The sequence below is a fragment of the Euprymna scolopes genome, chromosome 3, assembly GCF_053919585.1.
Source record: "Euprymna scolopes isolate OS-2025 chromosome 3, ASM5391958v1, whole genome shotgun sequence".
Classification (NCBI taxonomy): Eukaryota; Metazoa; Mollusca; class Cephalopoda; order Sepiida; family Sepiolidae; genus Euprymna; species Euprymna scolopes.
In genome coordinates, this window is record NC_136484.1 from 111,266,012 (window position 1) to 111,289,713 (window position 23,702).

Here is a 23,702-nt window from a genome sequence, read left to right on the forward strand (position 1 = left end):
ATACATATTCACTGTGGATCAGCACACTTTACTGCAGTTTCACTGTTTATCTGACCAGTTATGTTTTTTTTTCCCCCATTCTCGGATGGCTTTTGCACCTTGATAAGCAGTAACTCATTAGCTACATAAGTTTATATTTTTTACAAATACCCAATGTGATTAAAAAGTCAGCGACTTAAAAAGAATTGGAAGGACGATCGAGAGGTGATTTGTCATTCTACGAGTCACTAGTTTTTATTGAATTTTGAATCAAATTTCACATTATGTATGTCCTAATTTTTTTTTTTTTTGTAAAATGATTTATGAATAAACTACAAGATTTATACCATAGGAAAATGTATGACATAATGTCATTGTACCTTAGCACATTTCTTTTCTCTGCACGCATGACACAGCAATACAGCACTAATAGTGTGTAACACAACTGGACATCTGTGAAAAAAAAAATTTAAATATCGAATGTAGCAACAAGTCCTAGGAACATATACCATAGAAAACACTTGAAAATAAATCATATGCCATCTACTATGACTATGCAATTCCTGCAGCTATATACCTAGAAACCTGCGCTATCAAACCTGACATAGTGATATGAGACAAAGAGAAAGAAGTCACTGGCTTTAACAGAGCTGAAAGGAAAAGATAATAAAATATCAACGTCTTATGCACTACATGAAAAGAAACTGATATCTTAGGAAGATCTTCATCGTTTCAGTAATTATAGGAGTAACTGGACTCATGAACAAGATTTTCAAAGACTTCCTGGCAAATATACCTGGTGAACAAAGTGCAAGCGAGATACAAATAATTGCACTTAAAAGGATAGTTAGAATCTTAAAGATCTCTGTTGAAATATATGAGATAGTGAATGTCTGGCATCCCGTATGATGCCCCATTCCCAGCTAGAACATAAGAAAATGAAACATAAAAATAATAAACGTGTGAAATCTTCACTTAATCTGATTTATTTAAAACATGAAATGTTAAGAATAAACGTATACTTTTAATCTTCGACCTCACAACAGCTATTTCCTACAATATGTAATTCTCAAATGATACCCGTTCTCCTCTTAGCTGTTGTCACAGTTTGGACAGATTATGACAATGGTTTGCTTTTTGGTTAGAAATAAAGTGTATCTTTTTTGATGTTACACTTTGTCTAATTTTTTTTTTTTTTTTACTCGGTTAGCAAGGAAGTCCTTGACTAAGGGGAATTTTTGTTTCCATTCCTCAGCTTTTTTTTCATTAAAGGGAGTCACCAGTTTTCAAGGCCCAGAGGCCACTCGAGGAAAGAGTTAATGAGACTACTGTAATAATTCTTAATGGTGGAAATTGAATAGAAAATGATTTGTGAAAACGGCTAAACAAGAATATTTATGGGAACTGAATTTATTGCATTAAAAACTGACTTTGTGTCTAACTTTACCCTTGTGTGGAGGCAATAGGAACAACAGTTGAACTTTAAGATGACTATTGCAGTCCTTATTTGAATTTTTTTTCCTTTTTTAATTCTTGCATCTTATTTTAATTTTAATAAGTCCTTAATTCCATTCTTTAAATTTTGTTCGTATTTTGACGTCCGGAAATCCACTGGAAATTCCATTGTGTTTTCTCTATCGATCTTTAAAACTTACTATTATAAATACAGTATAAACACATTGACACTTCGGTTTTAATTTGATCACTGAAGTGATGTTGAGCCTGGCCATTATCAAATGTGTAACTAGGCGCTGTATGTATAATACCTCAAAGAGATGACCGCCTTTGGCTTGTACAGTTTTAGGTCACCTTGAGAAAGGTGTAGCACTTGTCAGCCTACCCCTAATGTGCTTTAGGTTTATCATGCAGAGACGTAGATGAGTTCTTCAACCGTGGTGAAGGTAATATACCTAGGAAAAGGAGGCTCTGTTGAAAAACTTACTAAACCAGAGTCCATTAACCCTATATGGCCATCTTCTATTGATGGTGTCACAAACAAAACACCCGCTTCCAATTAGTCATGAGTACGGCTATGAAAAGAGAATATTCTTTTCATTGTTTTGACTCTCGAGTATATATGCGACACAGTTAGACACAGTTAAACAACCGAGAACCACATCACTCTATATAAAAGCATAAAAGATATCAACAGGTAGACACTAGAGTCAAAACAATGAAAAGGATATGCTGTTGTCCTAGTCATGAGCCATCATGGAAGTAGTGAGACCGATAAAATTCATGAAAATGATCAAATCGGTGTGTAATTGGTCTACTCAGATAACTAAGTGCGCGCGCACACACACGACCTTGTCTCGGTGTGTGTCCCTACCAAATTGTTAATTTTTGTCTACAGACTTGAAACTTAATATATAGAAGGATTCAGACCTGTGAGACAGATTTGGGTTTTAGCCCATAAAAATCGCTGCTAAGAGATAAAAATTAAAAAATTTGAACTTGACAGATGTAAGTTGACTTAAAGTCTATGCAAATGCATGTTTAACAGTGTTAATTAATATTTTGCTATCCATCTGTCCTTACGTCATATGCTAGTGAATACACTGGTTTCGATTTTAGCTGATGGTACCCAAGTTGTACTTTTTTTTTTTTTTACATTCTTTTTAGCGTTTGATGTCACTGCTATATATTGGGCACAATGTATTAATCAATAGAGAATTGGTTCTATCATAATAAATATCATATTTGTGTATTTTATGACTGTACAATGCTGGGCAGTGTACTAGTCTACACATATAGTAGCAGAAAGCCCCGACGTTGCTCAGGATTGAATGATGATCAATGAATGTTTCACACTCCCATATCATCGAAATCGGTGAAATCGCACATTTTTCAATCAAATCGATTGATTGCCTGCTCTAATTGGGAATCCATTGCAGTGCACTGGAAAGAAGTTTCACACATGCCTCTCCTGCAGCGACTTGGTGTACAATACATTGTAATCTACATTGCACTGTGGAGAACCTAATGTTGAATTTCTAAAATCATGTTTTCTATATAGTAGCTTGAATTAAAGTGTAAAATGCAAAAGCCAAATCTCATACTTCAATTGTGCTTTGAACAGAAACATTCATTTCGAATGCGCCCCTGTCATATCAAAGAACCTACTGTTGATTTTTATGTCCGGTTCTGCTTCTGTGGTAATAAAACTTCTCAAGTGAACGTGTGATGTTAGGATGTGTAAGGTGTTAACTTCGCCTGTTCATTCTTTCATCAGATTATTTCGATTATCGATACTTATTGTATACATTCCGCTACAAAGCCTATCTAAGAACACTGCCAGGTACATAAAGTATCTTTGTGTGAAATTTCATAAAATGGGTGCAGCTGTTTTGGAGTCTATAGTGAACGAACTCCCACACACGGTGGCCCTGTCGGTGGGGCATTTGAATACGCCGACTGCCCCCCTGCAGAGGGTAAAAGTCCCTCAATGGGTGTCCTGGATATGACCCTAAACTATATCCAGTGGTGAGGCCCCAGCTTGTGGGCTTTGGGGAGTGTGGAGCCACCCTTTAATTACCATTGCTCCCAGGTCCACTCTGATCCGGAGTGGTAGTACCTGTTAGGGTCCCAACTATGGGTTAAATAGAAACCGACGTGAAAACAGCAAATATATTCTATTAAAAAAAATTGTTCTTTGAAATCTTTGGATTCGGCATTAAATAACCCGAAAAGGGTTATGTTGTAAAACAAAACCAACCAACCCACACACGATTTTATATAATATTGGGGGTAGTGATGAAGATGAATAAAATGTGATAATTTCAAATCATAGCAATTTAATTTATTTGAAACCTTAAATATTTTGTAAAACAATTGTCTGCTAAATATTCTTCTGGTCAATGAAACCAATGTTACTTTCTGTAATGTATTTATTTAAAATTGTACCGTTTTAGTCAACGGGACAAGGGAATTTGATCCTGAAACAATTCATTTTAAAATGGATAAAGAAATCTTTCTACCTCAGCCACATATAAATCACTGATCGGACGATTTTTTTTTTTTTTTGTATAAAAAGATGAAAACATACATACAAACACGAAATACCTTAGCATATTATTATATAGATTTTAAGTGTATTAATATAAACAAACCTGAAATCAAATTGGAACTTTAAAAATTATTGTCAGTTTTAGTTCAATTCTCACCAAGTTATAACTTAACCTTAACTAAAATGTCGAATAAAAGCTTCAGCATGCTCACAAGTGACCAAATCAACTTATGGTCACTTGTATAGATTCTTTTATTGTTTGTGGTTAGAAATGTTTATTAGCTTCAGTTTGCATTCATTGTGTTCTAATTATTTGTATTGCAACTAATTACTATTATTACCATTACTCTGCTTTATCTGTGTGATTTGTAATTTGTTTTACTTGCTATTTATTAATACCATGTTTAAAGCATAATTTTTAATTGTTAGAGCCAGTATTTTTAAATATTAGAGCCTTATCCGTTTTTTTTTTTTTTGTTTTTTTTTTTAATCTGTTAGATCTTAAGGATTTTGTAACCTGTCTCTTTTCCCATGCGGTCTCTTTATGATCTGTATGACCCCCTCCCCCTTTCCTTTAGGCTCTATGACCTGTCTGACCAACCGCTCACCCGGTTAGGCTCTGAGCTGCCCCCATCCCTTCCCTCTCGGGTTAGGCTTTGAGCTGTCTGCCTCCAGCCCTCCCCCTCCCCGGTTAGGCTCTGAGGTGTCTACCTCCAGCCCCTCCCCGGTTAGGCTCTGAGGTGTCTACCTCCAGCAACTTCCTCCCTCCCTCTCCGGTTGGCCCTGTCGGTGGGACATTAGAATACGCCGACTGCCCCCCCCCTGCAGAGGGTAAAAGTCCCTCAATGGGGGTCCTGGATATGACCTTAAACTATATCCAGTGGTGAGGGCCCTAGCTTGTGGGCTTTGGGGAGTGTGGAGCCACCCTTTAATTACCATTGCTCCCAGGTCCACTCTGACCCAGAGTGGTAGTACTTGTTAGGGTCCCAACTATGGGTTAAATAGAAACCGACTTGAAAACAAATATTCTATTAAAAAAAAATTTTCTTCAAAATCTTGGGATTCGGCATTAAATAACCCGAAAAGGGTTGATATGCCATAAAACAAAAACAAACAACCAACCAACCAACCCCCTCCGGTTAGGCTCTGAGGTGTCTGCCTCCAGCCCCTTCCTCCCTCTCCAGTTAGGCTCTGAGGTGTCTCAGGTGGGGTGGGGCAATTGAGCTTCATTTTAGTGTTTTACTTTTTTACTGTATCCCTGTATATACACTTGTAGTTTTGTGCATTATTTACTCTTATCTAGATATACCATCACTATTGATAGTGGTGATATTAAGATGTTACTGTAGAATTGAAAACACGGATGATGATGCTTACAATAAATTTAACTTTAAAAAACACTTTTTTCCAAACCAATCTGCCTGCTTTCTGGGCTTTTGTACTGCTTGCGGTTTATACCTATGCCCATTTTCATTCTTTTTAATCCTTTAAATTCTTTCTTTTCCTTCATCCTCCACATACTTTTGTCTGAGTTTTAGAGATGATGAATTTCTTTTTCGACCAGTTTTCACCTAATTTGTTATTTGTTATCATTCTGACCAATCAAATTCTTTTCAGTTCTGGGTATGACCTTAAGACATCCAATGGTGAGACCCCCCCCTCCCCTTCATTTGGAAGCTGTTAAGAATGTGGAGTTGGCCCTTAGTCGCCATTGCTCCCAGGTCCACTGTAGCCCAGAGTGGCAATACCTGTTAGGTCGTCTGGTGCTATCAAATCGGACTGTCTGAAGATACTGGCTTCCTAACCAAAAATGCATCAAAAATTGATGTTAATGATTTTTTTCCTTTTCCCTTTGCAAAACTCAATCATGTTCTGCAAAGTCAAAAACAAAAATATTTTATTTCTACAAAGCAACCAAACCATACTCCATAAATGTTTGAAGATATAAAGAACTTGAAGAGTATAAGTTTTTCCAAATTACTGGCTTCGGCATTAAATAACCCAAAAGGGTCGATGTATTGTGAAACAAAACAAAACTAGATGTGACACATTAACTCTTTCATGCATGATTATTTAAAGAAGTTCTACGTATTTTGTAAGTCATGCGAATTACTGTTCTCATCTTGGATGTTATTCTCATAAAGTTTCGGCTGATGTAACCTCCACCGTTCTTCAGGTGTATCTTGTCAAACCCTAGGGAATCTGTACAGAATTTTGAAACCTGTTATTTTGAAATTTTTTAATTGAAAGCAAGGGAGATAAGTCAGTTTGTCATGTAGAATTGACCGCAAAGTGCTGTTCCACATTAAAACATGATAAAACTCTTTAATTTGATTAAATAGATTGGTCTCATTCTATCAGCCATGACCGGATAGAAGTTTTAATAATTTTATTAATATTTAATTTGAGTAGTTTTTTTTTTTTTTTTTTTTTTTTTTTTTGCATATAAATGACTCCTTTCTCTGCAGTTATGTGCAACTTTTTCTATTTTTTCGTTTTAAATTTTCTTCTAAATGATTGCTATTTTACTTTTAGATTTCTTGCTCAAAAATCATTTTCTTTAGCTAAAAATAACTCGAGATGCTTTGTCTATCTTTGCTTTTTTTTTCTTTGAAACTTTTGGTTATTTCCTTTTGAATGATTTTTTTTAGCATATAATTTATTTATATATTTTTTATTTTGACTCCTTTTGTTTCTTTGTTTTCTAACCAAATCGTTTGATATTCTAAACTTTACTGATCCATAAACACAATGCTATAATAACGTACGGTTCTGTTATTAAACTATTAACAAAACATATTACTAATAAAATTTGTTGGTATTTCTTCACATGCTGTATTCATGAAAAAAAAAAAACTATCAGTGAATAAAAATAGATAATATTCAGTAGTTAACCATTTTATACGTCCTTTCAAGTCTTCTGATGTATTTTCTTGATATCTCATTGCTAATAAGAGTAGAAATACTTTTGCTGCTTCGTCGGATCCTTTTCAAGTTTAATGGTAAGAAATCTGAAACCTAAAAAGTGATTTGGATTTTCGATAGACATTGGAAAATAAACTTGATTCATTCAAGCTATTAAAATTTTAGCAATTTTAATCTGGATTAAAAAAAAATTGTTTGAAGACTTGAAAGGAATAAGACTTACTGACAAACCTAGTCTTTTATTTAATGATATATATATATATATATATATATATATATATATCATGAATGATTTGAAGAAATAATTGGAAAAGTAGAATCGCTGTAAAATATTAGACAGATTCAACTCCTAAGCCCAGTCTAGTAATTTGTTTGGTTATTAACAGTACCTTTATCAAAGTGACAAAACTTGTCTTTTATTTTATTGTCTGAGAGCCCGGTGTTGCCCGGGTGTTTGGGGATGTGTTGAAAAAAAAAAAAAAAAAAAAAAGTGGTAGTAGGCAAGCAGGTAGGCTCGACCCCGTACCTCGAAGGAGGAAAAGGACGTAAAGAAAACAACGTGACGTCTTTGCTGTTGCGCCTATCGCCAAACCAGAAGTGACAAAGGTTTAAAGGCTACACAATCGAAAAGAGGGGATGACTTTCGAAAATACCGGCTAAAAAAAGCGACTCCTCCCTGTAGAAAAGTGCCCAGTTGAGGGTGAAGGAATTAATGTTTTTGCCTAATTTTTCTATATTTGTCGCCCGAAGGGTCGCGCTTCAAAATGATTCTGATCTTGTAAAAATCTGTCGCCTCTGTCGAAAATTTTAAGCAAACATACATTTAAACAGAAAGGTGAGATTTATATTATAGATGAAAAGGTAGGCATGATATTCTAATCAAACAAACACGGTTTAAATATAATAGATAGGTCATATTCTCCATGCCTACATACTTTGGCCTTTGACTTTCCACCTTCTCTGGCTAAAGTGAGCCACTACTGAGGTCTAAATGATCCATTATCAACATTTCTGCATATTTATTGCACAAGTGATCAAAAATATAATTTCTAGTTACTTTGATAAAGTTTCTGATAATAAACGAAATATTAGACCTTTTCATTTGAATCGTTTTTGTCTTTTTTTTTGCAGTGTTTACGTTTCCATTTAGTTTTTCTCTACATTCTATTGGATTTTAGATTCATATGAATTTCATAAGCACATACACACACATAATGTGTGTATTTAGGTGGCATTTTTTAGCTTGAGCAAATATTAAAATAATTCCAATTATACCTTTTAGTTTTAAAGTTTTTTTTTTTGTTTTTTTTTTCCAGTGTTAAAATAAAAAATTAACATGTTGCATATATATCATGAACGTTTTCGATTTTTTTGTCGAATCATCATCAGATGAAAAGGCGAATGAGCAAAAATGCTGGAGAAAGAGTTTAAAAGGTAGCTGAGAAACTTGCACATAAACTCACCAAGAGCACGTTTTCACACTCTTCCTGGAACAGTATGAAAAGATTTTCTTGGCATCTGACTTCATATGCCCACTTTTAAACTATCTTTTAGAATTCTCTTTTCTGCAGCTTTCTTTGTTCATTTACTTCTTCACCTGATGATTCCACAAAGAATCAAAAACATTTGTGATATATATATATATTATATATCTCCAGCAATAATAATGTCATATCTGTATCTTGATAGATCCGGTATAAAAGAATTTTAAATTGATAAAATAAATCTATGAAATTCAATTACTATTGAATGCAGCTCAATGACATTGTTTTAAACTGATATCTATTCAAAACTTTTTATCAAAAATTGCAACTATCTCCCTCACCACCAAAAAACTGATGCCTGGGATGATAGGATCATGAGCACAGAATATACATTACCCACCTCCAAAAATTAAAATAATGCCTGATAGGATTGACTCATGATGAACAAAAAAGCTACCCCTTTCCTGAAAGGAGATAATTCCTGGGAGGAAGGTCTCATGGTACAAGAACAAATATTACACTAAAGTGAGCATTAAAAGATAATACAAGCAATAGTTTCAACTTCAAATAGATATCAAATAGATTTAAGTTAAATTTGAAGTCAATATATTTTACGAATTTTTATTTAAAAAAATATTATCTTAGATTTTGATCCATAGAAAAAAAATGTAGTGCCATGCTGAATAGTGGTATTTGAAACTAATTCATTTAATGCAAAAATACTATTACATACTTGCATGTCATATTGAAATTAGTATCAAATCGAAAAATTACTAAAAATGATCCAGTAGATAATGTGCAAGATCTAATTTAAAAAAAAAAAAAAAATCATACTACCAATTCAAGATTTTGTATTTTGAAATTTTTAATTGAAAGCAAGGGAGATAAGTCGGTTTGTCATGTAGAATTGACCGCAAAGTGCTGTTCCACATTAAAACATAAAACTCTTTAATTTGATGAAATTTACTTTCACTTGAAATTATTTTTCTACTGGACCATTTTTTTGTAGTTTTTGGAATTTGTACTAATTTCAACATGACATGAAACTACATAGTAGTATTTTGTACCTGAAATGTATTGTTTTCAAATCCCACAATTTAGCAAAGATAGTAAAAACGTTTACCTTATTTAGAGAGTGGAAAGTGGACCTCTGGTTTATGTTCGGTGACCTCATAATTCTCTTTGCTTTTTTTATCCTTAGTTCTTGCACAAGTAATATTTCTGACAAAGGAGCAAAATTGCAGTTTTCTGGGTTGGAATATATCCATCTTGCATGTATCATTAGCTGGTTTTTAATCTTGAAAGAGTATTTTTTTTTATTTTACTTTTTTACCTCCTTACATTAAAAGGTTTCATGCCTTGTCCATGGAAAAAACCCCAAAAAACTTTCTACTTTAAAATAGAAATGTTTCTAAGTTTAGGTGAATGATAACAAGTGAGTTAATAATTGTTATCTAAAAAAAAAAAATTAAAAAAAAAACACTAGCTTTAGCGACTTGAATTGTACACACGAAATGCTGAAAAATAATCATGTTACATTTTTATGGACAGAATAAATGGTGTAGGAATGAAATGAGTAGATTTGTAATATACCACAAGGGAAATAACCCATAGCAACTTTTTTTTTCTAATAACATGGACAAAAAAATTAAAGGATTTTCTTTTATTGATAGTGACTAGGAGTTAGCTCCCTTGTGGCATATTAGGAACATGTTCCCCTCCCCCCCCCGCACCATATTAACACATTCAACACGAGATTTTCTATATACTCTTTATATGCACAGTTAAGCTTGCTTTAACTTAACATTATTTTTACCAAAAACACACAAAATATTAATCTTTCTCCTTCTCTCAATATAGTAAAAAAATAAAGTGTTTGCCTTAATCAAACGGTCAAGGACATGCTTTTAACCTTTCCCGATGTCTCTCTCTCTTTGGCCGCCTTACATGAGAATATGTATGTATTGCATTTATACAACCATAAGGTGATTCCAAATAATATTGAGCAGCTTTTTTTTTTTTTAATTTTTTTTTTTTTTTAAGGATCACTCTAATCTTAAACAAAGTTCATAGCCAGATCATATTATTTTACTGTTAATTTTTTTTTTTTTTTTAATTTTTTTTTTTTTTTTAATTTTTTTTTTTTTAATTTTTTTTTTTTAAGGATCACTCTAATCTTAAACAAAGTTCATAGCCAGATCATATTATGTTACTGTTAATTTTTTTTTTTTTTTTTTCCGTAAAGAATTATGGATTCTAATTATACCATGATTTTTAATCTCTACAAGGTGGAATGATAAAATTATCTCCCTAAAAAAAAACAAAAAAAAACACTACAGTTTTATTTTAAAACTTTTATTGAAAAAATAAGTTCAGATAACTTGATTATATAGTAGAGCTGACATCTATTCAATGTAGCTGCCTTCAGCCTCAATTACCACCTCATTATGTGTCCAGAACTGGGGGCAGGCCTTTTTCCACAAGGACCGGAGAGATCTCTCAGCAAATACTCGGCAGATGGCAGTTATCAGGCTGACTTTGGTGTTGTGAGAGGTCATGTTGGTGTCTAAATGTATGACCTAACGAAGTAGTCCAGCGGGTTCAGGTAGAGAGAGAAGGGTATAAAGTCGTAGCACTCCTTCTGAAGCCAAGCCTGGGTCTCTTTGGACTTGTAGGCCAGCATCGAGTCTTGCTATCAAACCCGGAGTCTGCCAGTGGCTACCTGATTCTGCTAGAGGATCACCACACTCTTCAGCCCATCCAGGTATACTTTCGTGTTGACTTTTAAGCCAACTTCGAAAATGTGAGGTGGCATGATGTGGTTCTCACTTGAAACCACACTAAAGACTAACTGTGACTGGAAATTTTTTTTTTTCATCACTCTAGGCATGTCCCTGTTAATCATGGCAATCCAGCGATATATTTTGACGGTGCTGGTAATGGTCCTGTTGTCATAACTTAGATTGGTAGAGAACCAGAGTTGTACAGAAGCACATCTCTGATCCCACTTGTTGGACATTGTCATTATCAGACATGATAGAAGGCGCCTATCGTTCTTGGGATTGGGTACACAACTGACCAACTAGTAGATGGTCTGCAACAAAGAAAACCGGTTTTCATCAAACGGAAATGGAATCATGTTTTTTCTATGGAAATAATTTTATCATTCCACCCTGTACTAAAAATGCAAAAGATGTTCACTTCTTTACTAAAATGTTAATTCCTTTTGAATACTTAACAAATATTTTGAAAACTTTTTTAAAAGGAAATGGTTTCGGTTTATAAATATAATTCAATAGTTTTAACAAGAAATTCATTGAGACTTGAAAGGAATAAAGCTTGTCATATATATATATATATATATATATATATATATATATAATTTGTTTGTAAAGTTAGTCTTTTTATCGTTTATTGACAGATTTTTTTTCCTATTAATTTCTGATTTTTCAATTTTTGACATAATGTTAAGAATAAAATATTTTGTCTGTCTTGGAAATTTCAAATTGCCATCTTTTTAAAAAAAAAAATAAAAAAAATAAAAGGAAATGGTCGTAACTCTGTATTTATCTAATTGTTGAAGAAGTTACTTCTCTCTAAAAAAAGAAAAAACTGCATAGTAAAAATAAAAAGAAAAAATGCATTACATAAATTGCAAGTGATTACACTACTAAACATAGCACCAGGTAGGTATAAGTGGTAAGTAAATCGGTAGCTGAGTGCCCATAACAGAACATTGCAATTTTGTAGGATGACCTTATGTAAAAAAAAAAAAATATTGTAGCAATTATATGCAAGTTCAAATCAAGTTAGATCTATTGCACTTACTTATACTGTAAGACTATTGTGAAAGGTATGGATTAAATACTACCTTGTGTTCAATGAATTGTTTATGTTTTGTTTCAATATTATTTAACCTAAAAGGGTTGATAAGCCATTGTTAACCATCCAAGTTATTTTAATGTTACAAAATCCCACACTAGTAGTTGTTGATCTGCTTATGTTTTTGGAGATTAAACACGTTTACTCTTTACATCTTTTGTTCTCCTTGGTTGTCATGACTACATTACAATTCCTGCAGTTTCTGGCCATCTTCTGTTATTTGATTTTGTTTTACTCTTTAGTCATTTTTTTTTTTTTTTTTTTAAATTAAACTCCTCACAAAAAGATTGACCCCCCCCCACCAAAAAAAAAAAAACAATACAATGGAATTTTAATTGATCCACACCGTTCAGAAAAAAAAAGATTATCACGCGGAGAACATTTAATTTATACAATTAATAGAATATCAATATACAGAGTAAATATTTTAGGCCACAGTTCTCCAGAATCGCTTTAATTTCTTTTCTTATATACAATAATTTCTCAATTCGTTTAATTCCATTTTGTTGTCATGTCTTCAAAATTATAAAGGGTCAGAAAACTCTACTTACTTCCGGTGTTGTATATAAATATTTTACTATGTCACTAATTTGTTTATTTCGTTTGTAATACTTTTGAATGAATTCAATTATTTATATGAAAGCAGTTTTACCTTAACACTAGTTTGGTATAATTTGTCTTTCAGATGCAGAGCAACATGTAATATTAAAAAAAAAAAAAAATTAATCCTCTATATTTTTATAGTTTAAAACTTGTCAATCGTTTTGGATCTTAGTAGGTTTAGCCATGATGATACACGTATCCATGAGTAATTAATTTATAGCATTTTAGTATTTTAAAGCCGATAGATATCTGCCCCTTTTTACATTTGAAAATGTGCCAATATGATGGAAATGATTCGGAACATTCAATACAAGTTGATATGCAAGTAGTCTTTTTACTTGAAAATAAAAAAAATGATTGAAATCATAATTTTAGTACAAGATAACGCTTGAAGTGTAAAACAAAGTATTGCTAACTTTAACAAACCCGGAATTTATGCCAGTAGAATAGATTATCTATTATTGATAGATGTTATATTATAACTATTTCTTTCATTTAAAAAAAAGTCATTTAATTTTTATTGCCAATCTTTTCTCTTCAGCTTCCTCATCGTATTAAGGTCTCTAAACCAGCAAGAGAAGTGAGGGAAAAATTTGACGTCTATTACAGTTGGGTAAAGATACAATCAGCTCGTTTGTCAGATGGAGGCAAGTACATTTGCAATGTAAGCAACGTTGATGTGTACATAGCAGAAATAGAAATAAAAGTCTATGGTAAGTATTTTTATTTATTTATTTTTAACTTTATTTACTGGTGCATATAAGCGTGTTATGGTTATTTCCCCTCAACATACATACTTTTTCTTCCAGTTAATAATAATTTTGAGATAATAAAAACATTCAGATACAAAAAGGAAATAAGAATGAATATAAAGCATTTTCTGGTTTGCCATAAAAAAAGAAAATGGATGAACATTACTCCTTTTCAGTTTTCAATGCATTCAGTTTAACATTAATCTATTTGTTGGATGGCTTGTAGAAATTAACTCTAAAACTACCCTATCTCTGGCCAAGTCTTTACCTTTTCTTTTTTCAAATTTATATCTATGACTTCATTCCATATTTGCTTCCCCCTGTTTATTCATCTATTCTATTAACCAAGAACTCATCTATTTCAACGTGACCATACCAACAAAGTCTCCTTCCCTACACATATCTCCCTATATTGTCTAGCTTTAAACTTCCTCTGAGATTATCAGAACTATGCTCGTCTTTAAAACTCCTATTACTAGGGGTCCTGGATATGACCTTAAACTATATCCAGTGGTGAGGCCCCAGCTTGCGGGCTTTGGGGAGTGTGGAGCCACCCTTTAATTACCATTGCTCCCAGGTCCACTCTGACCCGGAGTGGTAGTACCTGTTAGGGTCCCAACCATGGGTTAAATAGAAACTGATTTGAAAACAACAAATATATTCTATTAAAAATTTTTTCTTCAAAATCTTTGGATTCGGCATTAAATAACCCGAAAAGGGTTGATATGCCATAAAACAACCAACCAACCAACCTATTACTAGGACTATGACAAGATAATATTCTTTTCATTGTTTTGACTGTCGAGTATGTTATTATGTTTTTAGATAGTGATGTGGTTCTCGATTGATTAACTGTGTCTAACTTTGTCGGATATATACTCGAGAGTCAAAACAATAAGAATATTCTCTTGTCGTAGCCTTACTTATTACATATCCATTGTATTCTCATCTCATTTCTCTCTGTGCAACCAAGTTTCACTTCTCTACATCATCATACAGCTTATACCTGGTAAACTTTCCTTGGTTGACACTGGTAGTGCTTTCCTGCTAAATAACGAAAGTTCCCTGAACTTACTCAATCCACTCTTAACTCTTGCACCCACACAAGCACATGCTTCTCCCTGTGCCCCAATGATATCACCAGGATAAAACTTTTGGACAATGTTATATTGTCGGTGTATGTGTTTATGTATGCGTTTCTGTGTATATATGTGCATATGCGTGTATGCATACGTGTGTGTGTGTATATGGATGCATTTTGTGGGCCTTTTGGTCAAGATCAAAGTGTAGTATCTGTTCTTCAGATACTGCAAGCTATGACTAGCTAGGACTAGCTATGACTAGCAAAGACCAGATGTGGGGGCAACCCCACATGCCTGACCTTTAACCAGCTCCCATTTCCCACCTCTCGGGAGCTGGTCCCCTTTTCCCTTCCCCCTCCCTTCACTCCTCACATTAAAAATTGGCCTTGTGCCTAATTTGCTCGGTGGGGGAGCAAATAAATACCATCTGTTCTTCAGATGCTGCACTTCCATTTCTTGTTCTCTTTCGGTGGAGGATCAGTTCTTCACGACTGAGACAATTTTTTTTATTTTTGTACCTTTTCCCCACGTTAAAAAACGACCCTGGTGTCTAACTCTGTCCCGTGGGGAGGCATTGTAAATAGGATTAGGCTGTGGTTAAAATACTTACCAGTATTGTTATTATCGTTTATATCAGCAATATTATAATTATCACCATTATTACTACTTTATTATATTTACTATTCTTGTTTCAACTATTATGAGAACTGTTAATATTACTGGGGGGTGGAGGGGGGGGAGCTTTGCCCGGGCATAAAATACGCTTAAATATATTTAAATTTGTCCAGATTTTATATATATTATTATAGTCGTGATTTCCAAACATTTTTGGGTGCCATCAGCTTGAACCGAAACTGTAACATTCAAAGTCGGTGACGTTACCACTGTACCAACATGATAAGCATATAAACTGATTAAAAATAAACTAAGATGAATGTAAAAAATGTATAACGACTTTTTTCAATTTTGATTCATTTTTGACTCTCTTAAAAACTATTTTAACCGGATGAAGACTCAAGAGAGAACGGTCTGTAAAAAAAAAAAAAAAAAAAATCCAATCATTTGAGGCTTCTGCGACTTTTAGTTTCGGAGGAGATAGTTTGAAAATATAGACACAGCCTTTTATATATTAAATTTTTACCGTTCAGTGCATTTGTTTCAGTTTCTAATCATTTATTATACATATTGAAATCAATTGCCTCTTGTTTTTTACCTGTTGAAATGAACGCTAATGCGTTGCAAATTAAAAAAAAAAAAAATACATCAATTCTTCTTCCACGAACGGTAAAAAAATTCATGTGAACTGTTTCGAACATAGTTACAAGCAATGAACGCTGCCCAAAATACAAATTTTTAGTTTTCAATGATTTCTTTAACTTCTTTTTTGTAAAAAAAGAGCGGAAGATCGCTTGAAATATTAAAAAAATACAGTTTTCATGCTTCAAAAAATTCTCATAACCTTGAAATTACTGTTCTAGAAACATATGGACATTTAAACAAACACACACACACACACACATATATATATAATATATATATATTTGGTATAAAATATTCTAATGAATGTGTGTATACAGTGTATGTATGTTTGTATATGTGTCACAGTCATCTATCTATATATATATATATATATGTATGTACATGTGATGGTCTAATCTAGAGTTCATTGTGTGTGTGTGTACATTTAATCAGTTTGTAACAAGACAACAATATACATAAATAACTTTACAACACAAAGGACGAATAACATTTATTCGGAGGTTTCCACATCTGGCCAATCGGAAACATATCTGGTCCATCTTTGGTTTTGTTTGACAGAAAGTTGCAATGGAAATTCTTCCCAAAAAGTGATAGCCTCAGGTTTTATTTTCGGAAACTTTTTATTCCAAAGTGTCCCCACCCGCTTTTTGTAAAGTTTCAACACTGATTCTGACTATCGCCATTTCTGATTCCCCTCTACTTGGAGCCATGACGATCTGAAGACAGTCTCTGTCCCTCTCAACTCCGACTACCTCAACTAATCTCAAAGTATCTCGATAAGACCATCCCCCCCTTCTAAATGAAGTCATTAGTATACGTTACTAAGATAATCACCTGATATTTTTGCATGTCATTATTTCTAAGTTGTCAACTAAATTGTTTTGGTGACATTTTTAAGTTAACATTCCTAAATTAATGTAAATATTTATATTTTAAATATTTACATTATTCTAAAACATTTTAGCTGACAAAACTTTTTGGCTTGAATAATCATGATCGTCGATTAGCCAACTTTCCGGCATTGCCCGGTCAATATCTAACATCAATAGCCTTATCATTCAAATGTACTTAGTCCACATCTGAATTCTCATCTGTCTCTGTCTTGCTCTTCTTGCACACAAACTAGTTATCCTCTCTCCTCTGACCCTGGATATGACCTTAAACTATATCCGCTGGTGAGGCCCCAGCTTGTGGGCTTTGGGGAGTGTGGAGCCATCCCTTAATCGCTATTGCTCCCAGGTTCAGGAGTGGTAGTACCTGTTAGGGACCCAACTATGGGTTAAATAGAAACCGACTTGAAAAAAAAAATGGAACAAATATATTTTATTAAAACATTTTCTTCAAAATCACTGGATTCGGCATTAATCAACCTGAAAAGGGTTGATATGCTGTAAAACAAAAACGACCAACCAACAAAAAATCCTCTCTCCTCAACCTACCTGCAATTCAACTGCACTTCTTGTGCACTTAATACTAACTCCACGAAAAGATGGACTTGCTGTTCCAGACCCTCTTTCTGAGGGTTTTATGAAAGTATATTTGTATGAATTGACATTGTCCAACTTTTCTTTGACTTTCTTGTTTCTGCTATTGGCATTGATGTCTTCAAATAATAGCAGGAGGGACTGTGAAGGTTGCCAACATCAATAAGTGAAGGTGGTGCTATGGGACTAGTGTTTGCAAAAATGATTATTCTCAAAGCTAAGTTTAAGTGGTGGTTTAGTCATTCCCCTATTTTTTTTCTAACTTTTTAATGAGTTAATTTTTTTTTATTTTTTTATTTTTATTTTTATTTTTTTTTTAGAGCATGAGTTTGCACACCTGATGTATGGAAATGACAATGGGACAGTTGAAGTAAAAGAAGGTGAAGAGAAAGCTTACCTTATGGTCAGTCTTGAAGCATATCCAACACCAACTGTGATCTGGTTCAAAGATGGCGTCCGAATTCATGAAAATGACATCAAATATGAAATAAGGTACAAAAAAAAAGGAAAAAATTGCTTGTTTGAAATAATGAAAATCAAAGCTCAAAAAATTGAATTTCAGCACAAATCAATGCTATCTACTTAATTGTCATGTTGAAATTCATAATATTTTACTGCATTATTACATAAAATATGTATTTTCGTTATCCACCATTTTTGAAATTTAACTTTCATAAGGGAAGTAACTCGTACTTTAAAGTTTTTTAATTACATTGAAGATATTCTGAAGTAGTAACGCTGACTGCCTTCCCTGTTTTAAGTAAAACTTTCGATTTTCCTTCAAAAACTATTTTCATTAATAATTGTTTTATTTTATCATTTTTGGTAATTTTGGATATGTTACTAATTTAGACATGATAATTAAGTAGATAATGTTAGTTTTAATTGAAATTCAAGTTTTCGATTTTTATTATTCCGAGCAAATGGCAAGTTTTAATTTTGACAAATGTCTGATAAAATTAAATTGCTATCTGCCAATTTTTATAAATAATGTCAAGAAAACACTGGAGTTATTAAAAGGGTCCAAGAGATACAAATCTGATTGGTCAAACAAGATCATGTGGGAAGTAAAACGATCTTTAGAAATTGTAAAGTTTAACTTTTTTTAAAAAAAATAATTTTTTACACAAAATAAACTTTCTACATTCTTTGTAGACAAGAAAAAAAAATTAACGAATTTAAAAACAAAAATGAAGTTTGAAACATACTAGTTGATAATGCAATAACAAGTGCATCAATAAAAAAAAATGGCCACAATGTGTAAAATCTTTTCTTAAATACTATATTTTATAGACGTTAAAAATAATTTTTCATTTTGGTCAGATTGAAAATAAAGCTGTTTAAAAAAAAAAAAAAAAAAAAAAAAAAAAATTGTAACATTTCCTGAATTTGTCGCTCGTCCATTGAATGCATTTAATTTTTTTCCCCCTTGTTTTAATTTGCAGAATATTTGAACGGAATTTAGATTTGGTAGTACACAATGTTGTTAATTCAGATGGTGGCGTTTACACAGTCTGGGCAATTTCTAATAATATGAATGATACGCTCAACATTACCTTGAAAGTATATGGTAAGTGCTTAACTTTTTTTGTTTCTTATATATATGTGAAAAGTTTAAATGACAAATGCAATAAATCTAATTTGGGTATTCTCTCCATGTAGATCCAATACGAGTTCTTTTTTTTTTTTTTTTTACATAGGCATCACCACTTATCAAGGCCAAGAGGTCACTCGAGGATAAGGGTTACAGAGTGTACAGTATAAATTGGACAATATAGTAATTGTTAGTAATGGAAATTCAGTAAATTTAACTTTTATGGAACGGCTCATCAAAAACTTGTTTACATTAGACTTGAATTGTAGTCAGCTGGAAAGCAGGGAAACGGAAGACAATTCCATAGACGTGCAGTTCTAAGAAAGAAGCTTTGCTCATGGAATCTACATTTAGGTTTAGACACAGATAAAGAGTGGGGCTAATTGTTGAGTGTTTTTTGCTAGACTGGTGTTCCTTGTGAAAGTTTGGCGAGGGGGGGGACTATAGATTGGAGCTCAGCCAAGCACTTTCCATGAAAATAATGATAAAGCAAACTCGCAACATCTCTTTTGTGAGAAAGAGGTTGTAGGGAAGAGAAAAGGACATCCCCTACGAGGCTACAAAGTCTATTTTGAACTCTATCAAGACAGGATAAGTCCTTTCTAGCAGCTCCTGCCCAGATGTGGCAACAGTACTCCATCCTTGGACGTACCTGGCTTATATATATATATATATATATGTATATATATCTACTGGATCGATAGAAGGATCCCACCATTTTCCAGCGGCCTTGGCAACGGATTTAATGTATGTGTTCTATTTAAGATCAGGAGTAAAGGTCAAGCCCAGAAGCTAGTCAAAACATGAGGCCTCCCCAAAACGAGAGCCATTTATTTCAATTGATGCCATATGGGGATCAGAGCGTTGATGATGTAAAGATAAAAGCTTGGTTTTAGATGAATTAAAAGTAACAAACCACCTCTTTCCCCATTGTACCACTTGCTCAAGATCAGAGGAGAGAGAATCGGAGAGAACTTCGTAGTTCATGGTCTTAGATGTGCTACCATGGATAGTAGTGTCATCAGCATAAATGTCTATGAATGATTTTTGTTTTCTTTTGACAATCTCTTATATTATATAAACGTCACTGTGTGTGTGTGTGTATGAGTTCCTTCCTCATAGGCTCAACCGTTTCAGAACCTATCTTCTGCAAATTTCACACAAAGCTTATGTCTGGCAGTTTTCTTAGATGTTTTGTACAGAAATTCATCTGATAAGTATCCAAAATCGAAAAAATCCGATCTTAAAAATAGCTTTTCTCTCTTATAGATAAGAATGAATAATTTTTACAGAGGAATAATTTTACATTACACTGACAAGGGAGATAATAAAATTTCAGCAAATTATTTCTTAAAAAAAATAGATTTATTATCTCACAATATAGCTTAGTGGTAAAGCATTTGACTGCAGATCAAATGATCCCCTGTTCAAGCCCGGTGTATCTCATCATTTTATTTTATTTTTTTCTAAATGAGTTTAATTTACGATAAGAGATACCATTTAAAATCGCCGCAAATCATTTCTTCATTTGCATATTTTAAAATTAAACATTAATCAGAAGTGGCTTTTCCAGGGCATTCATTGTCAAATCCAAATATCAGCTAAAGTGATATTGTAAACACAGACGGAATTTAATGGAATGACATTATTTTTTTGCGAATTAATCTACCAGGCAAATTATTCCTTGTAATATATCGGATTGATTCTATAATATTACATACGCAATCTGCATAAATTAAAATATGTTTAAGCTGTATTGTATGACTGGGCAACGCCAGGCTGCCAGCTAGTTAAAACTTAAAAATTCTTTCATTGTTCTTTGATAACGGTAACCACTGTGCAAAACGTCAGCCTGATCGGATAGTTTTTTAAATTATCGACAGTTCCATAGGATAATTTTAGGAATAATTTGTATAATATATTAATGTAATATATAAGATCTTAACTATTATATTTTTCAAATTTATACAATATATATTACACTATTGTATTTGTAATGGTTTACAAATGTAAACCTATAGGACGGTCATTGGCGTGTGACCAACCCACGTTTTACACTTAATGTCTTGAAAACTATCCGTGTATGAAGGTCTATAGCCGTCTTTTTTTCTAGATGAAGAGAAAAGCATACCTGAGATGTTAGGTGCAACTGGCTCTTCCTTCTCCCAGATTGACGTCTTGTTCTTTGAGGGTTTGACATGGTTGGAATCTTCGTTTCCAGGCTCGTTTCGTTTGACTTAAGGCAGGCATTCAATACAGGCACAAACAATGCACAACACAATTGCAATATATAAGATCTTAACTATTTCATTTTACATATTTATACAATATATATTACAATGTTGAAATAAAGTCATAGATATGACATTGACTTATTCTTAGATTGTTGAACAGAAGTATACAGTCTCATAACTGACTAACTGACAAATTCTTCTGTTTTTTTTTTTTAAATTGTCTTTATGTAGATTCAGTGTAAGTTGTTTCGTTTTTGTTTTGTTTTGTTTTGTTTCGTTTTTGTTTTGTTTTGTTTTGTTTCGTTTTTGTTTTGTTTTGTTTTGTTTCGTTTTTGTTTTGTTTTGTTTCGTTTTTGTTTTGTTTCGTTTTTGTTTTGTTTCGTTTTTGTTTTGTTTTAGTTTTTGTTTTTTAGTTTTAGTTTTGTTTTAGTTTTTGTTTTGTTTTAATTTTTGTTTTGTTTTAGTTTTTGTTTTGTTTTAGTTTTTGTTTTGTTTTAGTTTTTGTTTTGTTTTAGTTTTTGTTTTGTTTTAGTTTTTGTTTTGTTTTAGTTTTTGTTTTGTTTTAGTTTTTGTTTTGTTTTAGTTTTTGTTTTGTTTTAGTTTTTGTTTTGTTTTAGTTTTTGTTTTGTTTTAGTTTTTGTTTTGTTTTAGTTTTTGTTTTGTTTTAGTTTTTGTTTTGTTTTAGTTTTTGTTTTGTTTTAGTTTTTGTTTTGTTTTAGTTTTTGTTTTGTTTTAGTTTTTGTTTTGTTTTAGTTTTCTGGGATTTTGTTTTAGTTTTCTGGGATTTTGTTTTAGTTTTTGTTTTAGTTTTTGTTTTAGTTTTTGTTTTTGTTTTGTTTTTGTTTTGTTTTAGTTTTTGTTTTTGTTTTGTTTTAGTTTTGTTTTAGTTTTTGTTTTTGTTTTGTTTTAGTTTTTGTTTTGTTTTAGTTTTCTGGGATTTTGTTTTAGTTTTTGTTTTGTTTTAGTTTTTGTTTTGTTTTAGTTTTCTGGGATTTTGTTTTAGTTTTCTGGGATTTTGTTTTAGTTTTTGTTTTGTTTTAGTTTTCTGGGATTTTGTTTTAGTTTTCTGGGATTTTGTTTTAGTTTTTGTTTTGTTTTAGTTTTCTGGGATTTTGTTTTAGTTTTTGTTTTGTTTTAGTTTTCTGGGATTTTGTTTTAGTTTTTGTTTTGTTTTAGTTTTCTGGGATTTTGTTTTAGTTTTTGTTTTGTTTTAGTTTTCTGGGATTTTGTTTTAGTTTTTGTTTTGTTTTAGTTTTCTGGGATTTTGTTTTAGTTTTTGTTTTGTTTTAGTTTTCTGGGATTTTGTTTTTGTTTTGTTTTAGTTTTCTGGGATTTTGTTTTAGTTTTGTTTTGTTTTAGTTTTCTGGGATTTTGTTTTAGTTTTTGTTTTGTTTTAGTTTTCTGGGATTTTGTTTTAGTTTTTGTTTTGTTTTAGTTTTCTGGGATTTTGTTTTAGTTTTTGTTTTGTTTTAGTTTTCTGGGATTTTGTTTTAGTTTTTGTTTTGTTTTAGTTTTCTGGGATTTTGTTTTAGTTTTTGTTTTGTTTTAGTTTTCTGGGATTTTGTTTTAGTTTTCTGGGTTTTTTTGTTTTTTTTTAAACCTTTTTAAATAAAAACAAATTTCCTTTGCATTAACTGTTAAAATCCATTATATTATTTGCAAACCATTTTTATCTGTTTCTTCAAAGGCAAACCGATTGTGGAAATAACCAGCTCTCCACCCACAAAGGAATTCTTCATGGTCGACCAAAAACACACCCTGACTTGCAATGTTACCTGTAATCATGAGACGCACACTGTTATTTGGAAGTGGCAGGCCTGCACACCTGGAAACTGCTCATCTGACTTAGATGCCTGGTCTGTTATTAATGAAACTTCCTTAGAAAGATCAGGAAATGTTCTATGTAAGTATATTTTCCTATTCATTTCCATAGATACCTTGTGTTGCATTGCCGTAGGAAATTCTTGGGATTCTAACAATTGGCCTAGTGCATATGGACTGCTATATAGCTAGTAAACATGTTGGTAGTTGTAGTAGTCATGATAGCATTTGGTGTGTAGAGTTTATTTACTTTTTCTTTGTAGCCATCTTTTTTAGCTGGGTAATTGTAATTCTACTTCTCTTTCTTGGGTGTGTATCAGTCTACATAATACAGCGGTGTCTCTTTTGTATATGTGCTGACAGCAAGTATAAAATAACTTAGATTTTTGGGTTTAATCATTTGGGGGCTATCATTCTTTATAATATACATTTGTTTTTAATAATATCCTCTGGCCCTTCCTCCCCAATCTATTGCTCCTGCATATGATCTGAAGACATCCAGTGATGAGGCCTCATTTGGGGGCTATGGGGAATGTGGAGTTTCCCCTTAGTTACCATTGCTCCCAGGTTCACTTTGGCCTGAAAGGTAATACCTG

At 32.6% G+C, this 23,702-nt stretch overlaps 1 protein-coding gene across 3 annotated transcripts in view; it reads left to right on the forward strand.

Moving 5' to 3' along the window:
- The window catches only part of LOC145258150 (vascular endothelial growth factor receptor 1-like), a 187,468-nt gene that overhangs the window by 113,771 nt on the left and 49,995 nt on the right, over positions 1-23,702 (forward strand). For all 3 annotated transcript variants that reach the window (XM_080115943.1, XM_080115952.1, XM_080115961.1), the window contains 4 exons: positions 13,421-13,592; positions 17,778-17,949; positions 18,903-19,027; positions 22,973-23,188. In XM_080115943.1, coding sequence (XP_079972069.1) covers positions 13,421-13,592; positions 17,778-17,949; positions 18,903-19,027; positions 22,973-23,188 — 685 coding nt within the window. The remainder of the gene's footprint in view (positions 1-13,420; positions 13,593-17,777; positions 17,950-18,902; positions 19,028-22,972; positions 23,189-23,702) is intronic.